General features: G+C 31.3%; 1 protein-coding gene across 4 annotated transcripts in view; it reads left to right on the forward strand.

The window, feature by feature from the left end:
* Nucleotides 1–16,169, forward strand: part of LOC136990759 (sodium channel protein para-like) — a 476,095-nt gene that overhangs the window by 396,970 nt on the left and 62,956 nt on the right. For all 4 annotated transcript variants that reach the window (XM_067289190.1, XM_067289191.1, XM_067289193.1 and 1 more), the window contains one exon: nucleotides 9,943–10,117. In XM_067289190.1, coding sequence (XP_067145291.1) covers nucleotides 9,943–10,117 — 175 coding nt within the window. The remainder of the gene's footprint in view (nucleotides 1–9,942; nucleotides 10,118–16,169) is intronic.

Here is a 16,169-nt window from a genome sequence, read left to right on the forward strand (position 1 = left end):
AGCAAATGTGAGTTTGAACAAGATTAAAAAATTTCAAACATGCATTGTCCTGTAAACAGTACTCTCACACAAGTTCAAGTTTTTACTTGTCTGCACTAAACTATGAAATTATTAATTTGTTAGAACTAGGATCAGAATAAATTTTTTCAGTATTTCCTCCTTGCTTCAAATCTTTGGCACCTTTATTATCCTAATGGCTATGTGCATCATACAAATTGTACACTGTTCCAGCATGTCCCTGGATCCCTCCAAACTTTTAGCATGATACTGTTAGACATATCTAATTTTAAGTTACATTTTGTGATCTTATTTTGAAGTCAAAACCACTAACAGGAAGTCAGAATGCTAATCAATGATACTTAAATTTTTCATCAGTTGATGTTGTGAAAAGTGCAATTGTGCCCAATCGCCACTAAGGTAATAATACAACAATACCAAGATAGTATAAAATGAAATAACAATAAATTTATTGAGACAACACGATGCACGATAAAAGGGATTTGGATGGCATTTGTCCGGCTCTGCCCAAAAACAAAAGGGTCCAGCACGTGGACCTGCAAGACAGACAAAGAGGTTTTATATTTACAATAATAAAAAAAGGGCATAATATATATTACAGAAATTTACTTTTTAAAACAAACTTATGCTTAAAGATGTGGAATGGGAAATTAAAATAGACAGAGAATTGAGAAAGGAAAGGGAGCACCCATACTCAGTTGATCTTTTTGTTTCTGAGATGACTATTTTAGTTGATTCTTGGTGGGATTTCATCCTTCCTTTCGGGGGGTTGCCATATATATATATTTTTTTTTTTCTGGGGATAACTGAGATTATCTTCATCAACTGTCTTAAGTCTCAGGACTCTGGTGGCATGAAACCTTCAGGAAACACCTAGGTTTTTCACTATGGTCCGGATCAATTCTCTCTCTGCCGTCTCCCTCGTCTGAGCTCTCCTCTCCCTTCGCCAAAAAACCATTACTTCCACATTTGGGCCCTCGGGTGTTTACTCTCCCCAAGGTATGGCTCAGAATGTCAATCAACAACCGAGTGAAGTAGAAATAAAGGGCAGTAGAAAATTCTAGAAACAGGAAATGATAAGAATCAAGGACAGAAACTAAAATCTAGAATATTCTACAATAACTTAAAATTATGGTATACAGCCACAATGTATTAGGGTTCATAAAATAAGATTTATTTTGTGTTGGCAACACTGCATATAAAGAAGCTGTGATACGTGTCAAACCATAATCATGGTGCAATGCTTCATTATAGGTTTTGGTTTGAGCCACAGATGACCAAACCAAAAACATGGACTCCTCCAGAGGTGCCCAACGAGCCGTAATACAGTTTTTGATAGTGGAAGGCAAAAAAGTAGCCACCATTTTTCGGAGAATTAAGGAGAATGTGGAGAAGACAGCCTTTTGTGCACTACCATTTTCAACTGGTGTAGGAAGTTTGCAGGCAGCAGTCAATCGACGAAGGATAACCCTTGCTCTGGTCGGCCATCAGCGGCGACTGGGAATTTTGGAATTGTTCAAATGGTGACGACCTCATTCAATAGAATCGACAGCCCCAATCTCAGCTCCTGTGACTGCAGTGTGTTTGGTCCATTAAAGAAAGGTTTGAAGGTTGCTGGTTTTAGTCAGGTGATGAGGTGAAAAATGCAGTGGAGAACTGGCTGTCACAGCAGCTCACCAGCTTCTTTGAGCGTGGCATCCACTGCCTGGTGGAGAGCTGAAACAATTGCCTTATCAACCGTGACACTTACTTTGAAGAAAGTTGTTTTTATCAACCTGCAATTTTTGTCATTTACTTCTTTTATGATCAATCCTAATATATACTATATTGGTGCAAATGATAGCAGAGACAAGTATTAAAAGCTGTGATTTGAAAGACTATTTTAGCTACTTTTTCACTGAATATAAAATAAATATACATGTATTTTTCAAAATTTTATAAATTTATCAATGATTAAATGTATAGTGGGGACATTTATTTCCCCCAAACTTGACTTTTGAAAATCTGAAGACCCCAAAATTTTTTGTCAGTTATGCCAATGCTCTTGAGACTTCATAGTGGTATTGACTACAGATAATTGTGAAATTTTAATATTTTGGACACCTACTTCCAAACAAAATACCGTATTAGCCCGAATATAACGCAACTCCAAAATTTTCATAAAGATATTTAGAAAAAAAAATAATACTCATAAAAGAATTCAAAGAAAGTAAAATTCAATCAGATAAGCATTTATTTAGGTATTTATAGCTAATAACACAGGTTACATTCATGTCAATGATCGAGTTAAGCCTAACACACGACTATATCACATAAAAAATTAAAAATAAAATTCATGTGTAAAAATGTAAAGAAAATATCTGTTAAATCTTAAACACAACATTTTTCTGAGTAAAACAAAATAAAAACTTAGTCAATTGGTCGATTTACAACTCAGAAAAAAGCATTTGAAAATAGGGTTATAAAACAATTAGCGTTTATTGACTTTTGCGTTAGGGGGTAAAGCGGGTCTATTGACAAATTTTCTCGCAGTAGTACCAAATTTCTACTGACTTAACTTGAATGAGTCATATTTCTTCCCCATTTACAAACAAACCCGATGGCAATCGGTGAAACATGAGATAAATTACAGCAAGTTGAAATTTGATATGTTTATTTTTTGTGTTTTACGTATCAAATTACATTAAATTCGACACAAATAAAGCATTTTGTCAATATAGAAATATTTTACATTGTTTAAAAGTAGAGAAAATAAAGAAAAGAAAGATGTAATAATAATTTTTCGAGCAAAACCAAAAATTTCACAATTTTAAGATAAAAAATGGCATCTGTGAGAGCCCACGTGACTAAAAGGCGGTCGAAAAATCACGTGACTAATGAACTTCGAACAAGCGGAGACATAGCCTTACTATAGTAGCGCTATGCAAACAAAAGCGCAGGCCTACTAACTAGATCACATGGTTGTTTTGAAGTGATCGGTCGAGCTAGGTCTGACGTTCAGTCGCGTTTCAATCTCTGTAGGAAAATGTCCTTGTTTATATTACATTCCATTACTTAAACCCCGAATTTAGCGCGAGTCGATTTTTTAACGGAAAATAAATGGTCAAAAAATATCGCGTTATATTCGGGCTAATACGGTATAATTTAATTACAAAAAGTTTTTCATATCTCCATTTGAAAGTTTTTCATATCTCAATATGATTAACACCCTACAATAGTAGAATGTTAATCATAGGAGTGTTTTCTCTTGGATAATACTCTAAGCCACTCCAGTTTAAACTCAGAATTTATCTCGACAAAAATATCCTGACATAGTTTAATGTTCACAAAATCAATTAACAAGTGAATATTAACTCAGGGTTACTATGATAGATAGTAGGAAAAAGGATGGTATATGAAGAGGTTTGTAACACAGTAGTCTTTGTATCGGATTTTGAGCTTTGAATATTACACAAGAGCAGTGGCGTAGCTACATATTCAGCACCCCGAGCAACTGGAATCAATACACCCCCTTGTTCCTTGGAAGAGGTATCGCAAAATTTGTTTTAAACATTTAGTTTAAAAAAATATATATAATTATTTTGATGTAAAATATTACTAAATAACAATTTATTTGAGATTCAAGGCATTTCAACAATAAGATATTCAACTTAATAAATATATTTTGTTTTAATTCAATAAATATATGTAATTCTTTAGATACAGAGTACCTAATAATATTTACTACGTATTATATAGACTGTATTGACAAAACGTATGCAAGTTTAGTTTCATAACGTATACATAAAAAGAAACTTCAAAATTGTTGTTTTCTCATTTTTTCATTTGCAAATTGGTCAATTACTTTCTCCAGATCAAGTCGACAAGCTATTGTTTTTTCAATTGATATAGTAGCCTTTACGATAAACTTTAGCCGGCATCGCCATAGAATGGTTAAGCGCACAACACCGGAATGTAAATAAAACTTTTGAAATCCATACCGTTCGATTTATTTTCGAACGTCGACGGCCAGCCTAGTTGAAATAAGAATCGACCCGAAGAAGTGCCCGGAAGGGGTAACGAAAACATTTGTCGCTTAAACGTTATTCACACCGGGTAATTGGTTCGCGAGTCGTAAGTCTTTGATATAGTAGCCAAAGAGCTAAGGCGGTATTGTGATGTGCTGCTTTTTAAATAAGTTTCGATTAATTTTAGTTTTGAAAAACTTTCTAACTTGGCACCCTCGTGATTTGTGTGCCTGGAGCAGTTTGCTCCAACTGCTCTGCAATAGCTACTCCACTGTACAAAAGCCTAACCTGACAAAATAACTTTGAGACAGATAGATAATTTTTTAAATACAATGCAAAAACCTATTTAATCAATTTATAAATTTACAAAATCTTTCTTTGATTACTGTACATTATTATAGGAGGGGTTCAGTTAAATCAGAATTTATTAGTTTGATGTTAACTTATTTCAATATATCAATTTAGTAGCAAAGAATAATAATGTTATATAAACATACTATAATTTTCATTATGTGTTATTGCATAAAATTCTTTATGCAGTTTTATGCAATAACAACATTTAGTATGTTTATATCTTCTTTTTATTTAATTATTCAAATATGTGTGTTAGGCTGATGATTTAGTAATATATTGTTTTATACATCATTTATATGAATATTGTATTTTTATTTATTAGTTTTTTTTATAAATGTTTAATTATAATGCCATAATATCAAATGTATAATATATAAGTAATCCAGTTGAAGAGGGTTGTTGGACAGGCCAAAATTCATTCGGGGATATCTTGTTAATTAAATAAAAATTGATAAAGGTGTGTGATGAATCTATAATTATAACAGTAATGCCAATGAGGTTTGTAGTTATTATTACTAATTAATCATTCTATAACATTTTAAACAGGTCACTAAACAGATATCAATATTAGTAATATGAAGCTTACTACTCAACAGTAATTTAATTTAAGAAATTCTTTCACCTTGTTAAATGTCAAAGATTTTTCCATGTTAATTTAGACTAAAAAGCAATATAAATAGTGGTGTGTTGGTAAGTTTTTAACAACTGGTTTACTTCAGGGATGCAGGAGAGAGTGACAGGAAGAAGAATAAATGGGTGTAAAATTAAGTTCCAAACAGCAATTTGGTTTGCATTAAAAGTCTTTTCCAATTTATGGCATATTCTGGTCCATGGCCAATCTATGATTTGTACTTAGTCACAATTTTACAGAAAGTACAGTGTCCCAATCTTTTAATTCTGTTCCTAGTAAACTGATCATTTTGCATTCATTAAACTGAAACCTCTTTCAGCTTCTGCATTATTAATTGCTATTATATTAACTACTTTTATAGCTTTTTTGACTGTTTCAAGAAATGATGCAGTTTTTCCTTCTATATTGTTATCTACAAAATTTATTTTGAATTTCAAAGCTTTATTTAACTAATCTAATTTTCTTTCACCTTCCATCTATGGTGAAGTTGATTCTTGAAAAGTGGATTTACTTAATAAATCAAGTAATACAACTAATCAACGGTCGGTAAACTGACCGCATTTACTCGCGACTATAGGATAGGACGACCTCACATATAGGACTAGGTGTGACTTTAAAGATCAAAATAAAGAAAATAAGATTTATTAATATAATTCTAATTTTATTTCGTTTAATCACAAGTAAAATGAACGTAAATGCACATATTGTCTCGCAAAAATTACTAGCATTTTAAATTTTAAGGGAAAATCTTGTAAAATCGACAACATAATTTGTTCACGTAAAGCCGGACAATCGGGAACTTTTTTTTGCCAATTCTTAACGGTCGAATCCACTCTCCGTCGATTACATTTACGAGTTTCTCCAAATTCCGATTTCCGAATAATCATCCGTTTTCACGCGGGAATGGATTAACTTATATCGGGCTCCCGCGTGATTTTGGAATTTCAATCTGGAATTCCATTCAAAAGCTTTGCTTTTCCTATTGCTATTCATCTTTACTCCCGACAATATACAAGAACAATTCAAATGACCCAGATAAAATACTTATGTTATTAAATGCAAGACTGTAAGCATCTGGTAAAAAATGTGAATACACTGTTCACAAAAATTATTTGCAAAAATGCAAAGAAGCTTTCACTTGCGCATATAGGACGACCTAGGAATTTGAAGCTGTTATAATTGAATAAAAACCTCATCTTATATGTGAGTAAATATGGTATATTGGAATTTATTTTAAAATAATTTTCCTTTATTCATTTTTAAATATCTTTTTTTCATTCAAGAGGAAAAGGCTATGAAACTAGATTTAGAAAAATTTTTCTTAAAGAGATATGAAAATGTTAAATGTTAAATTTATAAAATCTATCTTCCCATTTTCTTTATAAAATTTTCTTCATCAAGTGTGTTCCTGTATGATAAGTTCTATACATCAATTTTGTGGTTTTCCCAAAGAACACAGAAAGAACAAGAAGCAATGAAGTATTAAATATGTGATTTTGTAAAGTTCTAGCTCAGCAAACAGAGATTGTATTTTTATTGTTTTCTGAAATATAAATCAAAGGTATGGCTTTTAATATGTAAAACACTGTATATTATTCATCATCAATCCATCCGTGAAGAATTTTAACAATTAACTCACTAAATTTTAAAAACTGAAACAACCAGCTCATATGAGCCAGTTCCGACTCAGCTCTGAATATAAATATTAAACAAATATTAAAATTGCCTTTAAATAATTTCAAAAAAAATTGTAAGAGAACTCGACCATCCAAATTGAAAAAAATTTATGCATGCATTAGAACAATTTTAAAAATCAGAAGTTTAAATGTGTTCGCATGTGGAATGAAATAATCAATAGAGGCATGTATAAATGATTGCACACAGATTGAAATTTCAAAATCACACGGGAGCCCGATACAAAATACATTAAAATCAAAAACCAAAATCTACGTAATATTCAAACTACATATTAGCACAGTGATGGGCAAACTTTTTAAAGAGGGGGCCAAAGGAAAGAAAAAAAACTTTAGGCAAGCCAATATAATTTATTAAAAAATAACAATGCTACATTTTACAAAATTCTTGTATTTTTGGTGATACTAAGCCCTATTAATGACTGAAAGATTATGAAGGAGAATGTGATGAATGAAACTGTGACTGCATTTCTAAAAGTTTCTCATAATTTGGTTCAAACTGGGAAGCACTTATTCTTAGAAGAGAAGTTAAATGCTCATCTGTCAGTCTGTTTCTAAGACAACTCTTTCGAAGTTTCATTTTAGAAAACACCTGTTCACATATATATGACGAAGCAAACATAGCAGTAACTTTCTGGGCATGAGATATCAGATTTCGGAAAGTGGATTTCGACAAGGACTTGTAGAACTCTAATTTTCAAACATTAAGAAACAACTGTTTGAGTTGAGTGTTACATTGTAATTCAATCAATTCAAGTTGCAAGTCCAGTTTCACTGTTTCACTGTTCACATTAAAAGGCATACCAAAAATTTCAGTCTTTTTCGATGACACCGAAGTCTTCAAATCTTCGTTCAAATTTACCGTGGAGTCTTCTAAGACTATCTTCGTAACTCTTAAGCTTTTCCTTCATCACCGGGGCTATTGAATTCAACCTCGGGAAGTGAGACGAGTCATTCTCAGCAAGCTGATTCACAAATAGAACAAGTTGTAGTTTAAAACCTTTGAGATGGCCCCAGATGTCGTCGATAAATTGATTTTTGCCTTGCATCATGACATTCGACTTGTTGATGTTGCAGAGAAGATCCGTAAGAAATGTAAAATCCGAAAGCCGTGCAGTATCTTCCAGAATTTTATACTCTACAGGCCCATTTCGCAATGAAGAATGTCACTATTTTGTCTTTCAGCTGCCAAACTCACTCAAAGACGCGTCCTGCGCTAAGCGACCTTATTTTCGAATAGTACGATATATCAGAGTACTCAGATTGCATGGATTCTAGAAACTCCCGAAATTGTCTGTGAGCAAGCCCACGAGATCAAATAGCATTAACCAGCTTCACAATAACGTCAAGAACAGGTTTCATATCCAAACCAGATTTACACAGGGCGTCTTGATGTATGATGAAATGTAGAAATATAACATTGTTATCTGGATATTTTTCATTAAAGATCCCAACAAATCCAGATTTTTTCCCTGTCGTATTTCTTGCTCCATCTGTTGTTATACTACATATGCAATTTATAGGTACTTTCAAAGTTCAAATTCCTTCCATAAATTCATGAAAAATATCTGATCCTGTTGTAGTTTCCTTCAACGACCTCATGCATGCTAGTTCCTCTATAATATAGAAGTTTTCGTCAACACCTCATAAATAATAGCAACTGTGCAGTATCATTTATATCAGAGTTTTCATCCATAGTAATTGAGCAGAATTTAAATTGGTCAATCTTTGATTCCTACTGTGATGATATGTTTTTATCTTTTGCTTCGATTCTAGAAGTCACTGTTTTCCGAGATAATCTTATTGTTTCAAAATTTTTTTTTTGTCGGGACATAAAATATCGCAAACTTTGAGCATGCAATGTTTAACAAACTCTCCATTAGAGAGAGCTTTGTTACTTTTAGCAATATTGTATGCTAAAACATAACTTGCATGTGTAGCTGCTTGCTGTGAACTATTTCCTTTCTTAAAAATACTTTGCTGACCTGATAGTTTTTTGCGTAGATCTTCTGCTTTTTGTTTTCTTTCTTCTTCGGTCATGGCTCTAACCTCGACATCGTTGCGCTTAGAGTTGAAGTGTCGTGAAATGTTATATTCTTTGTAGACTGCTACAGTTTCGTTGCAGATGAGACATAGTAGTTTATCCCTAAAAACTGTGAAAAAGTACTTCCAAGTCCATTCATCTTTGAAAACACAACATTCAGAATCAACTTTATGTTTCTTAGATAACATCTTAGGGCTAAAATTTTTCACAATATGCAGAGCAAAACTAGCAAACCAACAACGCTAAGACAGGTCTGAATCAAGAAACGTGTTTTGATATCTAGCCATGTTGCCAGTTTTACTCTTCGCTACAAAGTTCCCAGCAGCCAGTGCTTCTCACTCTCAACATAACATTCCAATATCTAGGATAAGTCAATAAATTTGTATGTCGTCACTGATATAAAAAGAAAGAGAGGAAAAAAGAGGAAAATATTTATTTTTCTTATAGCCCGTATTTTTTTTATTCGTCAAATTAGGAATAATGTCGCGCGGGCGGAATAGAACATTTCGGGGGGCCGTAGTTTGCCCATCACCGTATTAGCACTTTTTTCTGGTTATTCTAATAATCTTCCGTAAGCAATTTCTTAATTAAAGACGAACGAGGTTTTTGGAAGTTAGATTGTCACGACAAACATTGGAAAAATATAGTTAATCTTGCATTACAATTTCAATTTGCCAGAAGTGTGAATCAACTTTAGGACTAATTTTTTTACTCTTTGACCAACATCACCTTGTGACAGTTTCAAACAGATTACTAAACTAGATATTGATGTCAATGATATAAATCTTATTACCCAGTACTAAGCATTTTTACAATTTAATAGTTCTGCTGTTTTTAGCCTAAATTAATATGGAGAAATCTAAAGATGTCCTCTAAAAGACCAAATGTACTTACAAAACAAAATTTGTTTCTGAAAATAGGATTGATATTATTGAAACTTACTTGTTTTTTCAAATTATTTAAGATTGGCTATATGAAATGACATATATGAGCTTTCTGTTCATCTAATTCATGTTATGCCTGTTGTCAATATATGTAGCAATTTGAGCAAACCAATGCATGAACTCCAACAGGCAGCAATCAGATTCTTTTTTAACTGTACCTGCTATATGTGATCGTGCAATATTTTTTTATTTAAAATTATTATTTCCTGTCTTATTGTCTATAATAAATAAATTTTAAAATTATATTTAGGTTTCCTAATAAAACTATACCACGTTGGCATTTTGGTGATTTTTTACATTCGTTTATGATCGTGTTTCGTGTTTTATGTGGAGAGTGGATAGAATCGATGTGGGGATGCATGCTCGTCGCAGATTGGCCGTGCGTTCCGTTTTTTTTATCTACAGTTATAATTGGCAACTTAGTGGTATGTAGTTTTAAAGTTTTTAAATTTTGTTTAGAAATTTAATTTAGACAACAGAAATTCTTAAGCAGTCTCTAATTTAATTGAGTATCCAAGACAGATATGATGAAGCTCTGCTAACATTATTTATTTACATAAAACATTATGAATTTCAATGGTTAATTGTGATTATCTTTATAATTATAATTTTATATGTGGTTTTGTATATTCTATTAAAAATATACTAAATGCATATATGTTTCTTTTTAAAATTACACTCTTAAAATTTTTTAAAGACATACTTTATGCTTAAAATATTTCTAAGCTTTCTGAACATTTCAAAATTAATTTTTAAAAGTTCTTTCACAGAGATACCTTTTAAAAAATCAAAAAATTATAAAAACAAAAATGATAACCCAATATTATCTAAATATCTAATGCCGACTTATTTACAGGTTGTAATTTATGCAGGTTATTAATCTTAGCAAAGCACGGTAGCCTGGCCTAACCACAACCATTACATGTAATTATGTAATGGATTATACGATAATTAACTTAAGTTAGTCTGTAATTTTTGGATTTTAGCATAAGTTAAAGCCTGTAAATAATCTGGTGTTAGATGTTTGGTTAAATTTTAAATGGTTTTAGAAAAACTCTATCTTAGTGATTTCAGACTTAATTTTTTATATCCTATTTCTTAGATTGTTTGCATTAATCATATAATATTTGGTAGATATAACATATGAAATTGATGTTTGAACATCACTTTTATTTAACATTCTTTTGAGTATAATGAAAAGGATTGAAAAATTTTTATTTAAATTTTTAAATACTATTCAGCAGAATATTGAGAATAAAATAATATATTTAAACATTGTTTAACATAATTTCTTCTATTTAGACATTAGAAAACGCTCTGTTCAATGTTTTAATTGAAAAAGTCTTTTCCAAATGTGCACCTAATGAATATTTTGAATTTTAATAAAAGTAATCAAACAACCAACAGCCAAATTAATCAGGCAGGAATAAATAATTCCTACCGATTAATTTGGTTGTTAGTTGGTTGATTATTAATATATATTGGGTTATTGAGATGTTCGTGTAATAAAAATAATAAAATATTTAAAGGTTTATAAAATAGACTAGTCTCTAATTTCTATAAATATTTCAACTCTGCTTTATTGGAGAGCAGTCAAAATATCAATGAACACTATTAATAAACTCTTCAAACCTGTTACTGGTGCACTCTCCCACTTCTACACCACTGCCACAAATTAAATATCTCGTTACTAACATTTTCGAATCACAACGAATATTTAATTTGTGGCAGTGGTGTAGAAGTGGGAGAGTGCACCGGTAACAGGTTTGAAGAGTTTATTAATGCAAATGAATGTCTCTTTAATCCAAACAATTAAATCCGGTAGACTTCCTCACAGAAGTCTACCGGGTTTAATTATTTGGATTAAAGAGACATTCATTCGCATTACATGTATACAGCTACCACATCTGACATTGAGTTTATTAATATTAATATTCTCTGGTGTTGAGATAAAGATGTGTATCAATGAACACATTTAAAACTTGACAATTCTCAATTACTTCAAGCCTCCCATCTCATTATCACAGAGTCTACTCTTCACACAATGCATAAATCAAAATTCAGAAGAATTGAAGCTTATAAACTTAAATCAATTTCAAAATTTGTTGTAAACTCAAATTCTCATGAAGATAATTTGTGTAATTAAGAAACACTAGTTACACAGTGTATGTAACTGTATGTAGCTTCACTAATCACAACAGTCTTATTTTCCCAGTTTTGTGATATATATAGATTAATATGGCAGACATAACAAAATCATCATGCATTAAAAATTATAAGATGATATATAACTGGTGAATACATTCAGTCTTTAACTTACAGCTGCTGCATAATGGACAAAATTAGTGCAATTAAGAAAAATTATTTTTGAGACAAAACAATCAATTGATTCACTAATGACACAGTACAATTATCAGAATTGCACCTGGTTATTATTATTATTATTTGTATATTCAACTTGCAATGAAATTCTGTCATAAGTAAGGAACTACTTGCAATTTGCTGTCAACCATACTGTCAGTTGCATAACAAAATATTAAGTGCAGTTTAGTGATGCTTAAAGGCCCGTGACATAAGGAACTCGGACCAGGTCCCTGGCACTGCTTCTACAGAACACCTGGACCGAAAATGTTAGTAACGTAATAATTTTCAAACCGTGTGCAGAGCGCAATAAGGTTTGTAAGTTTTATTTATAATTAATGCTTTGTTGTTAGAAAGTTATTTTCTACAGAACAGTATAATGAATTTTTTTTATTATATAAAAAAATATTTGTTTTTTTGTGTTTTTTTCTAACTTGGAAAGATTAATTTTAAATGCATACCATTTACTTTAACAGTTTTTACAGTTGATTTTTTCCTATTATGCTTACCATCACAAAACGAGCAATTATTTTAATTTTATCGTTTTATTTATCGAAAACGTTTTTAATTTATTAAAACATTTGTTGCTGGATGATTAAAGGTGCAAATTTTCATAGCAATTATTTTATTCGACTCCATCCAATGAACAAAGCAATAATACAAACACATCTCACTAACCTTATATAGCTTTGCATATAATTATATAATTATTTTATTGTGACATTGTCACAATGCCTGGCTGCAATTTTTTCACCACCTCAAATTAGTAGTGTCTTGCCCCTGTACATCATACTTTTCCTGTTAGCAACAGAGTCATGCCAGTCATATATCTAACTCTTTTCAGGGGAAAATTTTTTAATTGAAATAAAGTGATTTCTGGTGCAAATCATATATAGTTAATTGGGGCCTCCTGCCCCTAAGCTTTCCATATCTGGTCTCAATGTTTATTTATCTAACTCCATTCTCAAAATTAAGGAAAGACAAACAGACAAATAGTGGAAATTTACAAAAATATACAATTTTTCAAATTGCAATCCAATGACAATACTTTATAAAATACAGCAAAGCTGGAAAAATATTATCAAACCAATATCAGTACCATTCAACTTTTCTAATGAGAAACTGAAATAAACATTTTCAGTTTATTTCATAAACCTGCTTTGGGTTTAGCATTTGAAAATACATTTTGAAGTTCCACAAATGAATGTTTAAATGCATTCTATGACATTAACATTTAAAAAAGTAGACAATGAAAACAACTTCCATGAGACTTCCTTGAGGTACCTCTCACATGTTGTCCCTTAATACGGTGGTCTGTTTAAAGATTATAGCATTATGTAACATTTTTATAAACACACCCACCCCCTAGGGCCTAGAACATAATGATTACCTGCATATCCACCCATCCATCCACATCTGAGTTACATAATTTACAAACAGTCCCACTGTAATGATCAACAATGTTAATCAAATTAATTTTGAATACTTGGTACTTGTTAGTTACTAATTATTCTATACAAGGCAAATTGGCAGTACTGCGATATCTTATTTTGATCATTTTCAATGAATTGCATTTGCTGTTTGTTTTCAAAAAATCAGTTCTCGGCGACTCATTTTTCTCTTGATGTGGTTAAATTAAACGACGACTAATATTAACATAAATAAATAACGACTAACTCGTTACAAAGCTATACATCCACAAGAGCCGAATTATCGGGCTAGAGTTGGCTATAATAAATAAATAATTAATAAAGACAATTTGGCACTAGAGCTTGGCGTTAGGCGCCATCTCTTACTAAACTTAATAATTATAATTAAATTAAATAAATAATTTTAATAATTTGGAACTGGAGGAAAAGAAATCGGCCTAAAGCGGGACTCAAACCCGCAACTTCTGCTATCCGTGCAGACACGTTACCAGTTACGCTACCCGGACCGTCATGGTCGTCATGTTAGCTTATATATACTGGAGGAGGCAATCGGACTGAAGGTCCGGGTAGCGTAACTGGTAACGTGTCTGCACGGATAGCAGAAGTTGCGGGTTCGAGTTCCGCTTCGGGCCGATTTCTTTTCCTCCAGTTCCAAATTATTAAAATTATTTATTTAATTTAATTATAATTATTAAGTTTAGTAAGAGATGGCGCCTAACGCCAAGCTCTAGTGCCAAATTGTCTTATTAATTATTTATTTATTATAGCCAACTCTAGCCCGATAATTCGGCTCTTGTGGATGTAATATTAACAATGATGATGTGTCTGTGTATCTACTTATCATGTGACCTTTGTATCTTTGAAATAGTTCAAAATTGTTCTTGGAATATAGTTTGTCATGTTCTGTGTTATACCAGAAATGATTTTACTTAATTGTCTACAAGTGAAATCTTAATTTTTCACTTTATTTAGATTAAGTTATGTTCTTTGTACCCAAAAAAACCTCTTCCATTTCTGCATTGGACAGGTTTCTGGTTTATAATAATGTTTTACATAGACAATAGCTCTGTTAAGAATTTTTTTTCTGTTTAAGCATGTTTCTGTTTTATTTAAGTTCCATTTTAGACTAGTTTTACTATAATTAGTTTTGACAAATACCATTATTATATTTTTATGCAAAAAGTATATAAATTATTGTCCTTTTGCTGACACTGATTTTTAATGTTTAAAATGTTTCCATTAGAAATTTTCTCTGTTTATACTCTACATTGAATTTAAAGATTTTAAATATTAAAAATTGTTGTCAGTAGTGATTACAAATTTACTGGGTATTGCATTACCGGTAATTCTGTAATTATATTCGGAATTACCAGTTTATCGGTAATTTACCAGTAAATTTGTATTAACAAATGATTTGAAACTAAACTGAGTTACTGACAGAATTATTGAACAAAGACTTATTTTTAAGTTTTCTATCAGTTTAGATAACTCATTAGGGGCCGTCCAAAATTATGTAAGGTATTTTGGGGTGGGTGGGGGTCAAGGATTTCTTAAGATTTCTTACTCGGGGTAGGGGTAATAGATCTCGTCTTACGTAATATTCTTATTTTTATTTTTTGATCTCGTCGAGTGGCAGAGTTTTGAATTTGGCTTCAATTTGGCGGTTTCTATTAAGAACGCTCGTCGTACCAACGCCATCTCGTGTGACGTGATAGAATAATAACGCTAGCAGACTCACGCTCTACACATTTTTTATCATGGGAGAAAGGCAGTGTGGTGGTTTCTCTCTCTTGTTTTGTTTTGTATGACGTTTCTGTTTACACGTGTAGTAGCTAGTCGATCTGTCAAAGTTTTTTGCGTCCTTTTGTGAAAATTAAAATTAATATAAAAATGAATATTATGACGTTGATTAATGATAATAATAATAATGAAAAGATTGTTAATAATTAAAAAATAAAGTTCTTAAAATAAATTGTTCATTCAAATTTATTAAATTTTTATATTTTTAAATTTGTTCACATAAAGTCTTTATAAATAATAGTACATATTAATTAACTAATTAATAATTATATATTTTGGACCTAAGATTTTTAGGGTTTCATAAAAAAAATTTGTTTTGTTAAAATCTTTTTTTTTAAATCATGCCTAAATATTACGTAAGTTAGGAAAGGGAAGGGGGGGATCAAAGAAAATATTACTGTTTCTTACACAGGGATGGGTGGGGGTCTAGAATGGTCGAAATCACCCTTACGTAATTTATGGATGGCCCCTTACTACAATAAACATAAAACATATTGTATTAGGGAAGATGGTATATTCTATTTTTATTTATGTTTTTATTAATGTGTTTTTTTTTTCTGTTTCAATTAATCTCACAATAAAGATTCTGATATCTGAATTTTACAAATTCTGACTCCAGCGTAATACAGCACACACCAATGAACAAGAAACACACAAAGTTAAAAACAAGCTTCTACGAGTCTTGCGCTTAATCCAGTTTAATTACAATTATCATTCCATTATGACAAACATTGAAATTGTTTGTCTTAATGGATAATAATTATTTTCATTTTCCTTACAAACATTTTTAATGTTTGTAAGGAAAATGAAAAGAATATTACTTAATATGTAAATTGTGTTTTCAGTCAGCACATATTTATGAACTACAGTATTTTAAATCAAGACT

Source organism: Centruroides vittatus, unplaced genomic scaffold (genome assembly GCF_030686945.1).
Source record: "Centruroides vittatus isolate TY-2023 unplaced genomic scaffold, ASM3068694v2 contig_134, whole genome shotgun sequence".
Classification (NCBI taxonomy): Eukaryota; Metazoa; Arthropoda; class Arachnida; order Scorpiones; family Buthidae; genus Centruroides; species Centruroides vittatus.